This window comes from Anas acuta, chromosome 16 (assembly GCF_963932015.1).
Source record: "Anas acuta chromosome 16, bAnaAcu1.1, whole genome shotgun sequence".
NCBI lineage: Eukaryota > Metazoa > Chordata > Aves > Anseriformes > Anatidae > Anas > Anas acuta.
The window spans coordinates 1327699-1339112 of NC_088994.1; the positions used below are offsets into that span (position 1 = coordinate 1327699).

Here is an 11414-nt window from a genome sequence, read left to right on the forward strand (position 1 = left end):
CTGAATGGGAAAAGGCTCTGAAACCTGATGGAGAAGTCTCCCATGTGCTGCAGGAGGAGCCCAGCTGGGTTTAACCCAGCAGATGGTGAAACACCGCATGGCCGTTTGCTCACTTTGTCCCCTCCCCAAAGTGGGATGGGGGAGAAAATTGAAAAGAACAAGAGCTCATGGGTTGAGATAAGGGCAGTTTAATACCAAAGGGGAGGAAAGAAAATGGAAAGAAAATGAGTTAAAAAATAAATAAAAGAATAAACAAAGCAAGTGATGCAGATTACAGCTGCTCACCACCTGCTGACCGTTGCAGAGGATATTTCCACCGGCTTTCTATCTGCAGGGATTTGCTGTTCATTGAAGGGTACTCTGTTTATTCATGTTATTAGCATGGCTGATGCTGAAAAACAGATTTGCTGCTTCTCCTAATGCATTTCTGGAAAAATTGTTAAGTTTTTGCAGCTAAAATATCACTTGAGCACTGTTCCAATTTCCTCACTAGGTGATAACCCAGTGTGGTATCAGTGACGAGGTGTATCGTCCTGCAGCACAACTAATTACACCTTTCGGTGAGGAAGTGGCGGTGGTTTGGTCTTCCAAAAAAATTCCACACTCTGGTAGGTGTCAGAGATTTGAAAAGAATTAATATCAATTATGCTCATGCATATTCATGAGAGGAAGACTAGTTTAGCAATCAAGCTAATAGTTTTTGCTTAATTACATTCAGTTGATTTTGTGCTATCTTGGCACATTCCTGATTGAATTCAGCCATTAAAATGAAATAAAAAGCACCTCCCACAAGTACACTAGTGAACACCAACAATTTAAGCTCAGCACACTCTGTAAATAGTGCCTGAGGCTGAGCACACTGCTTGGGACACTGGGAGTCGTTCATGAGCATTTTTTTCAATAGTGCAGGGTTAAAGCACAAAAGCACCTCGAGGAGCAGTTCCCAGGTGTTCACTGCTGCTCAGAGTTAAGGCACTGATTTATTTATTTATTTATTTATTTATTTATTCCAAATTCAAACCCATGGCAACTGAATACAAGATAGAAAGAAGGGATGGGAGAGGTACCTGAAAGGGGAGCATGAAGCTGCAGGGATGGTTGTGTCTGGGGAGGAGGTCTGGATGTGCAAACAGTTTGGGTCTGTCCGATGCTATCTGGGGCTGGGCATCTTGCACAAGCGTTGCTTGCTGAGTTGCAGACTTTCCGGACAAAAGGCAAGGCCAGGAAAAAAATGGGAACACTGAGCTTGCATGTGTTTGTTTTCTTATTTAACTTTCCCCAGCAGCAGAAATAGGACAGATGCTCCCCTCTCATCCGTTCTTGAGCACTATCACTGTGCTGATGTCTCAAGGCAGTGTATGTCTTTGAAGTTTGCCTTTTCAGTGTTTTAATTCATTTATCATTTTCTTCTCCTGTGCACCATTTGCATCTGGGCTTTGCTCAGAAGGAAGACTGACACCATTTATCATTTAACGGGGCTTGATAGCTCTCTGACAACTGAGCATGTTCTTTACAGCACCAAGGAATTTACAGGCAGCCATGCCTGAAGGCTACTTTTCTGCCCACTTTAGCTTAGTCAGCAGCCATTGCAGCAGCAGCTTTCTGGGTGCCTTCAGCTAAACAAAGCACTGGCATATGATCAGCAGAAGTATTGTACTCCCTTTTAGACCAAATAGACTTACTATCCCAGCAGATAAAATTATTACAGCTATAACTAAAATCAAATAATTAACCAATATTCAATCAGGGCCCTGCCAGGCAATGACAAAATTGAGATCTCAGGCATTACAAAGCAAAATAGACATGGTTTTGGTTTTATGGATTTCCTGCTATGCAGTGATGCTTACAGAGGAGAACAGGAGTCTGAACTCTCCCAGCCTGAGGATGCAGCTACCTGGGGCACTGCAGGGATGTGAGTGAGCTGGTATGTGCAGGGTCCTGCCCCTCCACAGAGCAGATCATCTGGTGCAAGCTGGTCTCAAGGGGTTCCTCGAGGCAAGGTGCAGAAGTGGCACGGAAAGTGCCTGATCAGGGGAACTCTTGTGCATAGCCTTACCTTCCACAGAAATTAGGGGAACTTGGTGTTTGGTTTGGGGCTGTGGAGATTCAAGGTCTTTGGCTGCGTGTTAGCATCCTTCCCCATAAAAAAAGCAGACTAAAGGTTCTGTGTGCATCCTGTGCCTCTTTATCCCCAAGTTAGGTCTCATCTGCTTGTCATGATCCAAGAAGTGCTACCTTTCACTACGGCCTCTAGAAAAAAACAACAAACAAGTCAAATGGTCATAATTGCAGCATCAGAAGTGACCACTTTCTGCAGACTGCTTCAGTTTATGAATAGATAGGCATTCTCTAGTGAGGAGGTGTTTCCTAAAGCCAGTCCCTGTCAATAAATACCTGCCATGAGTGGGAGCCATTACCCGCGTGCAGGGAAGCGGGGAGGAGATTAAGGAACCCTCCATCTGTTTCTGCACCGCACAGCACGTGGGATAGTGCTCAAAATAAACTGTGCTCTGTTCCTCGGGGCCTGGGGAGACATGAGATGGCTCAGGCATGGCAGGAGGGAGCTGGACAGCCTGACTCAAAGCATACTGCTCACTCAGGGAAATAGGAAGGCTGCAGGAAAAATCCCTCGGTAAATGGAGCATATGAATGAAGCCTGGTCCTGATGACAAGTTTATTCTGCAGGCCCTGATGGAGCTAAAAAAGTGCATTAGACAAAACCATTATTGAACTTCTTGATTACATAACAATTTCCTCATCGTATTTCCAAGAATATTGAATCTATATTCAAACACCCTCCCACTCTCTCCCACACACCACCCCTTCTCCTTGCTATATCAGCTTCGTTACTGAGCATGAAGACAGAAAAAGTATAGGGCATGTTGCCATCAGCAGAGAGATCTCAGATGCTTACACTGGGATTTTAGAGCCATCTATGGGATTTGGACGGCCTACTCTTATTAGTTTTAATGGCTTTGAAAATTTCCAGTCTTATGCCTTGACCTCAGTTAGAGTCTTTAGCGGTGCAAAGAACAGAAAATCAAGTAAAGTTTATTACCAGCCCTGAATGCTGCCTTAAACTTACCCCACTCTGAGCTGTCTGGGAGGTAGCATGTGCAGTTTTGCTGCCCACAGAATTCTGCTGTCACACTCTGAAGAGAGGCAGGAGATTCCTGAGCATGCTGGCTCCTTTGTGGAGCCCTCTCCTGTCCACGGGCAAGCAAAGACCTTGCTGACACCAAGAATGACTCGCAGGGCCACTGTCATCCCCCAAGCAGGATCAGGCCCAGCGCAGGAGCATAGCTCCTGCTGCAAGGTGGTTGTTACCTACCTAATCTGAGGGGGGTTTTGGAGGAGGTGGGAGTTAGTGTCTTGCAAGCCTGGCACATCCATCCTGCCTCAGGAAGCAGCAGTTGCACACAAACTGGCTACACTTACTCACATAATCAGCTTGCTTGTCTCATTTGCATGTGTAATAACCAGGCTGTATGTACAATCATGCTAATCGCTTCGAGGCAATGCTTTATATTCATTCAAAACCTTGCCCTGCCTGCCCTTGGATTAGTTGGCTTCCACAAAGGAACCATACCAGCAACCCAGATTCACTCAATACAAATCTTTGCGAATCAGTCGATTTGGTGGATGAGAAGTTTTTTCTGGAATCCTGCCTATCCATACTGAGGTGTGCGCTCTAAGCCAGGGCTGTCATTCGGAGCCAATCCAATACCCTCTGCAAGGCACCTGGAAAAGCACCTGAGGGGGAATTTCACAATTTATGGTGTGTTGCTGCAGGCGAAACATGAGAGCAAATGCAGAAACAGAGAAAGAGAACTTACCCAGCTACTTTCACACAATCTGTTAGAAGAAATGGTCTGGAAGTTGGGCAGGGGATAACCGGTCTTAAACTTTATGAGCTTTATGGTGGTTTAGAGAGCATGTGTGGTGCTCTGCTGTGGATAGCTGCCCAGTAAGGCATGGCCTGCCAGGGCTCCTGTCAGTAGCTCTGATGGATCCCTGCTGAGGACAGAGGGGATCGGCTCTCAGGACCATTGAACCAGAAGCACACAGGTCACAAGTGAGCCTGGAAGAGCAAAGGAAGGAGGAAGGGCTGGGAATCGAATGGAAAGATTGCCCCCTGCACCCAGCATCTCTGGAGGTGCTCTTGGTAGTCTGAGTCGTTCCTGCAGCTTCCTATCCCTCATTACTGCCAGTGGAAAACACAAAAGCTGCCAAGGCAGAGAATCAGTATGGCTCTGATAGGAAACCCTATTAGAAGGACAGACGGTGATTTCTGTAATCTGAAACACAAGACTGTAAATACATCGGAGTAGAGCCCCGTGCCACTGAATGCACCGCTAGTGCCCAGCAACAACAGCAGCTGGGTGCAGTTTGCTGCAAAGAACTGCTCCTCGAGTGGCTTTTTTGGGTGGTGGATGCTACCAGGATGAGACATACCTTAAAGAAGGACCCTCTAAACACCCTGTGGGGATGTTTTTACCTCCATCATCTCGGTACTTTCCAACTGAAAAGTGATTTGAGTACTTGAGGGCAGTCAACCCACATTTAGAAGTTTTTCTTAACCTGACAAGTTTCTAAAGATGTATGATTGCAGTAGATCAATACGGGGGAAAATCTGTACCTCAGGTGCACAGGTGACATCTTGCTGCAACTTGCAGGAGAAATGATAAACGTTTCTCTCTGTTTATTGCTTAGCTTCATGGCTAGATCTGCTAAACCAAAAAACAAATCTTACACTCAGATCTACTAGTTTTCAAATTTATGTTCATCTGGCATTGCCTTGATCTTCAAAGCAGGAAAGTATATCAAAGGAAACAGAAGGTTTGACACCAATTACTGCTGCTGGATGACATCCACTGAATAACAATGGAGTGTTAATATTTACACTGAAATTGAAGGAGATAAAACACACTAGGTGCATCTAAGTCTACAAATAAGCCCTTCTGTGTATAGCAGGCAGAGATAAAAACCACCAAGAAATTGGAAATCACTATTGAAAACATCCCAAACGCCTTCAGACATCTTGGGTTGTAAACAAAATCACAGCAAAAAACACTGAAAGAGCCTTCTAGGAAAGCAAATCGGACTCCCTGCTTTGGGGAATATTTTCTAGTTTTCAGATGATCTTCTAAAACAACCAACTGTGCTGAAATAGTTAACAGCTAAATTTCTGCCACCACTTCAGCATGAGACACTTTACTTTCATTTTATTCTCTTGGTTTTGAAACCATTAGTTCATGCAGGGGATGACAGGGAAAAGTAACAGCTTCTCTATCAGTAGGGGTTCATTTCCTGATCACTTTGCAAGCCAACAGGGTTAGGTCCCATATCAAAATATCTCTGTGAGTTTTGCCTCATTTTTCACCTTTCCCTTCAGCCAAATAAATACAGAATCCATGAATAAGCTTAAATGGTTGTTTCTTCTGATTGCTCATGAGTCAGATTGTATTTCTGATGACCTCTTTCTAACACTCAATTCACTTAAACGTAGAGCTTCATTTTGAGGTTGTTTGTTTCCTATCAGTGGATTGTCTTCTGTGAATGCTTCTTTATACTGCTAACAATAAACTTTCTTTTAAGTAATCTATTTAAAAACGAAAGGGAATCTTCTCAGCATTTCTCCTAGTAAGAATTAAGTAACTGAAAGTGATGATATTCTAAAAATCCTAGTATTAGAGAATTGCACAGGAGGCCATTTACACCATTCACTTTTTCTATTTAATCCAATTTAAGCAATGAAACCAGACTGTTAATGGAGGTAATGTTTGTTTCTAGTCAGATTTCATTCTTCAGATTAAATTACTATGTCTGCAGTGTCATGTATAAATCAAAGTTATATAGTACATTTTTAGTGAGTTAGAAGGTAAATGTTTTTATTACATTGATTTGCAAGGTTGTTTTAAACTGCAAGTAGATTTTAAAACACTTTTGGAAATAAAAATATCAATGTTGAAACTCTTATATTACATTTGGATTTTTTGAAGGTGTATGAGCATGCTTCTCTCCTAAAACCATAGCTTAGGCTTACTATATGAATTCAAGTGAAGCTTCCAACCTTTGCAGAATACTTCTGCCTTTCAGCTTTTCCAGAGCTGAGACTCTTCCAGAGAAGACCAGGCTGTTTCCAAACCATATTGGATATTTGTGCTTCTCTTGCAGGAAGCAAGGCTTGTTCCACTGTAGGGACTGTCCCTTCAGAGGTCTGTTAGGATACGAGTGCTGGGCTTGGCTGAAAAGAAGTCCTATGAGAATTTCTTTCTGCAGTGCCCCAGGTGGTAACAGTGAATATTGTGGTATTGTGAGACTGGCCGAGAAACATCACAGTGAGGAAAGCTAAAATCTAGTTACATGGGCAAGGAAGGACATGGACTCAGAGCATGTCAGATTTGCAATTCACAATGCAGAACTCATCATACATTTTATAATCCATTGCTGCATATTGTGTATTTAGTCATCTCGCACACATGTTGCAATTGATTTTATGCTTCTTTTCAATCAAGCAGAAGAAAAGCAAGCATAAGGGACCAGCTTACACTGCAATGAATACATAATACATTAGTCACATATACGTGTATTTTGAAATCATTCCTGTATTTTGGCAGTAACCTAAGAAACTAGATATATTCCTACCCAATTAACAAGCTCGAGAAAGAATACACCAGTAGGAAAAAAAAATCATCAAAGTGTCTGTCAGCTCCAAAACCTCCCTCAAATGACTTTAAAAGAAAATGTAATTAGGGAAGCTGGAAAGTATAGAATTAATTTCTATATAAAACAGGTATGGAAGGACAGCCTGCCTACAGCATCTAACACTGCAAATACACTAATCCAGCACTTTATGCTTTCCAGCTCTGCATAAGGTCAGTGGCCCAGGATCAGATTTACGTGTTTAAATTTCTCACTGCAGACCCTTCTTGTCTCATTGCACTCTGGATCGGAAGACCTGGTTTCTAATGGTGTCTGAGCTCTTAAGTGGCTGGACCTGCCCTGCCTTGACTGTCTCACTACTGTGCAATTTGGTTTCAGTTTGTTTTTTCTCCTGGCTGTGTTGAGGAGCTGGGATGGCCAGCTGGTCACATGCAGAATAGCTCAGAGTTCAAGATGTTTTAGAAAGTCTAGGAAAGTTTTCACGTCTTTCATAGCTGTCAAGTTTCAAATTAGAGATGAGTCATTCAGAAAGAGTGTATTACTTGTATGCTTATATGTAGTAGAATTGTACACGTCTGTCTATAATTAGCCAAAGGCACCCCATTTTATAGATATAGCCATACATTAAATGGTCGACATTGCTGTGATTGAATCTTGCATTTGCAATTGCTCTCCTTCTTGCTGAGATTTTAGAGCTTGTTGTCCAGATGGGCTTTGTTGGGCACCTAATTAGCAGCTAATCAGAAGCTCCTGCTGTGAACTGCTTCACAGTCCTCCCTGGCATCCTAGCTGCTTGGTACATGTTCTTTGAATACACTGAGAGGAACGGACAGGAGCTGAAGTAATTGTTTTATCTGCTCTATACATCTGATACAACTAAGAGTAGATTCCAAAATAAAATCACTTCAGGATGCATTGGTCATCTGATTTCCAGGTACTAAGAGCAGAATAACTCTTGAAATGTGTAAATGGAAATAAAGCCATGTGTTAATGATGACAGTAGATAGTGTAATATATTCTGAGCCGAACTCACTGTCTTCTCTTTCCTTTCCAGATTTTGGCAATCATTTCCATCATGTTTATTGTACTATCTACAATTGCCTTGTCCCTTAACACACTTCCTGAACTACAAGGCATGGATGAATTTGGGCAGACAACAGATAATCCCCAACTTGCCCATGTGGAAGCAGTGTGCATTGCATGGTTTACAATGGAATACCTCTTGCGGTTCCTATCCTCGCCTAAGAAATGGAAGTTTTTCAAAGGCCCACTGAATGCTATTGATTTGCTAGCTATTTTACCATATTATGTCACTATCTTCCTCACAGAATCCAATAAAAGTGTACTTCAGTTCCAAAATGTACGACGAGTGGTCCAAATATTTCGGATTATGAGGATACTCCGGATTCTAAAGCTCGCCCGGCACTCAACAGGTTTACAGTCCTTGGGGTTTACACTGAGGAGGAGTTACAATGAGCTTGGCTTACTCATCTTGTTTTTGGCCATGGGCATTATGATCTTTTCCAGTTTAGTATTTTTTGCAGAAAAGGATGAGGACGATACAAAATTCAAGAGCATCCCAGCTTCTTTCTGGTGGGCAACAATCACCATGACAACAGTAGGCTATGGAGACATCTACCCCAAAACACTTTTAGGTAAAATAGTAGGAGGACTGTGCTGTATTGCTGGAGTGCTGGTGATTGCTCTTCCTATCCCAATTATTGTCAACAACTTTTCTGAGTTCTACAAAGAGCAGAAGAGGCAGGAGAAAGCCATTAAGCGCAGAGAAGCTCTTGAAAGAGCAAAAAGGAATGGTAGTATTGTCTCCATGAACATGAAGGATGCATTTGCCCGAAGTATAGAACTCATGGACATTGTGGTTGAAAAGAATGGAGAAAGCATAGCCAAAAAGGATAAGGTTCAGGACAATCATTTATCTCCCAGCAAATGGAAATGGACCAAGAGAACGCTCTCTGAAACTAGCTCTAGTAAATCTTTTGAAACCAAGGAACAAGGATCTCCAGAAAAAGCCAGGTCATCGTCAAGTCCCCAGCACCTGAATGTCCAACAGCTAGAGGACATGTATAACAAAATGGCAAAGACTCAGTCGCAGCCAAACCTGAACACTAAAGAGTCTAATCAGCCTGGAAAGCAAAAGGAAGAGCTAGAAATGGAGACCCTTCCTGGCCCTATGGTGCCCTTGCTGACAACTCGTGCTGATGGGATCATTGACATGAGGAGCATGTCCAGCATCGACAGCTTCATAAGTTGTGCTGCCGAGTTCCCCGACTCTGGGAGATTTTCCCACAGCCCACTCGCTACCCTTCCCTGCAAAGGTGGCATTAATGTGATTCAGGAGCAGAGCAGAGGGGAGGGAAGTGGTGCCCGATTTGTGGAAATAAACCCAAGCTCTGAAGGCAGCCACCGTTCTGCTTTTTTCATAGAAAGTCCCAAAAGCTCCATAAAGGCCAGTAACCCTTTAAAACTAAGATCCCTGAAAGTCAACTTCATGGAAGAGGACACCAGCACATTGGTACCAGCATCAAATGTCCTAAGAATATATCCAGACACTCTCAAGGGCAGGGGAGCTGCTGCTGCTGCCACAGATACTTCCTTACTCTCTGACAGATCTCTCATGAGCCCAGAAACCTCGATCTACACAACGGCGAGTGCGAGAACACCCCCAAAGTCACCAGAGACACAGACAGCCATAGCTTTCAACTTCCACGATGCTGGTATTCACAAATACATAGATGCTGACACTGACGATGAAGGTCAGCTGCTTTACGATTCGAGTCCTCCCGGAAATGTGAGTCCCAAGTACAATGTTACAAACAGTGGTTATCTAAAGCAAAAGGACAATGTTTATAGAACAGAGAAGAACCATTTAGAAGCTGCTGCTTTACCCACCTCCCCTAAGCTGATAGGGCAAAACTGCATTTACTCTATGGAAGGTATCACTGGAAGAACCCAGGGCCATCAGGAGACTGTCAGACTAGAAAATCACATTTCTCCAGAAGTCCATGTGTTACCAGGCAGCGGAGGACATGCTAACACACATGATCAAAGCATCTGAGACAGGCTCCAGAGAACTTATTGAAAGTTTAAAGGAATGTCTTTTACAGTCAACACAAAAAAAAAAAAAAAAAAAAAAAAAAAAAAGAGCTTCTGCATGGCATGAACTTGGCTGAAACAAGCCACATGTTTCTAAAAGTCTGAGGGGAGGTCCAGTGTGGGTTTGTGAAAATGTCCTTCTCTGAAACAACTTTAAAGACATTGCCCACATCAGTCAAAAATAAGGATTGCAGATCATGATCACACATTGATCTCCTTTCATGTTGTCCAGTGAAGCCAATGTGACCAAATATCCATCCATTCCCCTTGAACGCTAGAGCTCCTTTTGGAAATACTAACACCTGATTTGCATTAGTTCCATAAAGGATGCCGAGGCAGCCAGATTTGAACTCTGGAATAAATTGCTGGGGTTGGTATAAAGCTATCAAAAACACAATGCTCTCTGCTTCAGGGCAGCTGTTCCCCATCTACAGCTTTCTCTGATGGATATTATGTCTAAAGGTAACAGGGAACACTTGCATTATTGGAAAATCCAAGTGAAAACCATTTAAAACAAATAGCAGTCTAGAGAAACCAATTATTAAAATGCTCTGTGTGTGTTTAACAATACAATATCCTGTAGGACCTGACCTTTTCTTTTGAAACATCAGCAGGGTGAGTTGCACCACTTGTATCTAATTCCAAACACCCCCTAGGATGTAGTGAAACTCGCACTTACCCTCTGCTAAAATTGAAACCTGCCCCTGGGCCAGTGCGTGGCCCTGGGGGCACCCACAGCCCACGCTGGGAAGGTGTGAAGGAGCCATGCAGAAGCAGGGATCTCCGGCGGCATCGCAGGCCCCTTCCCGCAGCAGGGGAGCACGGGGCTGAAAGGGGAGCTCGGCTCCTCTCCGTGCCCCCGTCTGCACCGTGGCGGCTCCCTGTCCCACGGGGACAGCCCGGCACAGCGGCCAGCCCTGAGGCATGGGCCTGCTCCTCGGGCCTCCCCTTCCTGCCCGCGCCCCGACTTCAGGCCTCGGCTGAAGTCTCGCCCTTGGCGTAGGAGAGGAACCAGTCGGTCTGAAGCTTTTCGCGCCCACACGGCGTGGTGAAAGATATGCAAGCGTTACATAAATATGCAAAAAGAGGGATTCTTTAGCTACCCGTCCCGGGCCTGGTCGTGCTCTCTCTTGCGAGGAGGTCGGGCGGGAGCAGCTCCTGCCACGCTGGCACGTGGTGGCAGGACAGGGCGGCTGCCAGAGACAGCAGGATCAGGCCTGATGTTTTAATAGCATCCACTCATTTTTAAGCGAAATGAGGAAAAAAAAAAAAAAAAAAAAAAAAAAAAAGAGATTTGACCATTTTAAGTGAACAGAACTAGCAGCCACCAGCCTAGGTTTTTAAAATATTATTGTTTCAATAAAGTTATGTCAAATTGTGTAGGAAATAATTTGTCTTTGGTTTTTAATATTGGGGGGGAAAAGCACTTTACGTTGACTTTTCGTTGTTGTTGTTGCGATGCTGGAGTAGGATAGCAGAGTGTAACAATCAAGCACTTTAACAAAGCACTATTTTAATTTGTGCCTCCTGTCGTGACTGTGATTTGTTACACACTGGTAGCAAGTCACAACCTGTCCTGTGATAACTGTGATGGTAATATTTTTTGTTGTTATCTGTTTCTACTGTAAAACTCA

At 43.6% G+C, this 11414-nt stretch overlaps 1 protein-coding gene across 1 annotated transcript in view; it reads left to right on the plus strand.

Moving 5' to 3' along the window:
- Window positions 1-10278, plus strand: part of KCNB1 (potassium voltage-gated channel subfamily B member 1) — a 112721-nt gene extending 102443 nt beyond the window's left edge. The window contains exon 3 of the mRNA XM_068700542.1: window positions 7721-10278. Coding sequence (XP_068556643.1) covers window positions 7721-9742 — 2022 coding nt within the window. The 3' untranslated portion in view covers window positions 9743-10278. The remainder of the gene's footprint in view (window positions 1-7720) is intronic.
- Window positions 10279-11414: the final 1136 nt, after the last annotated feature.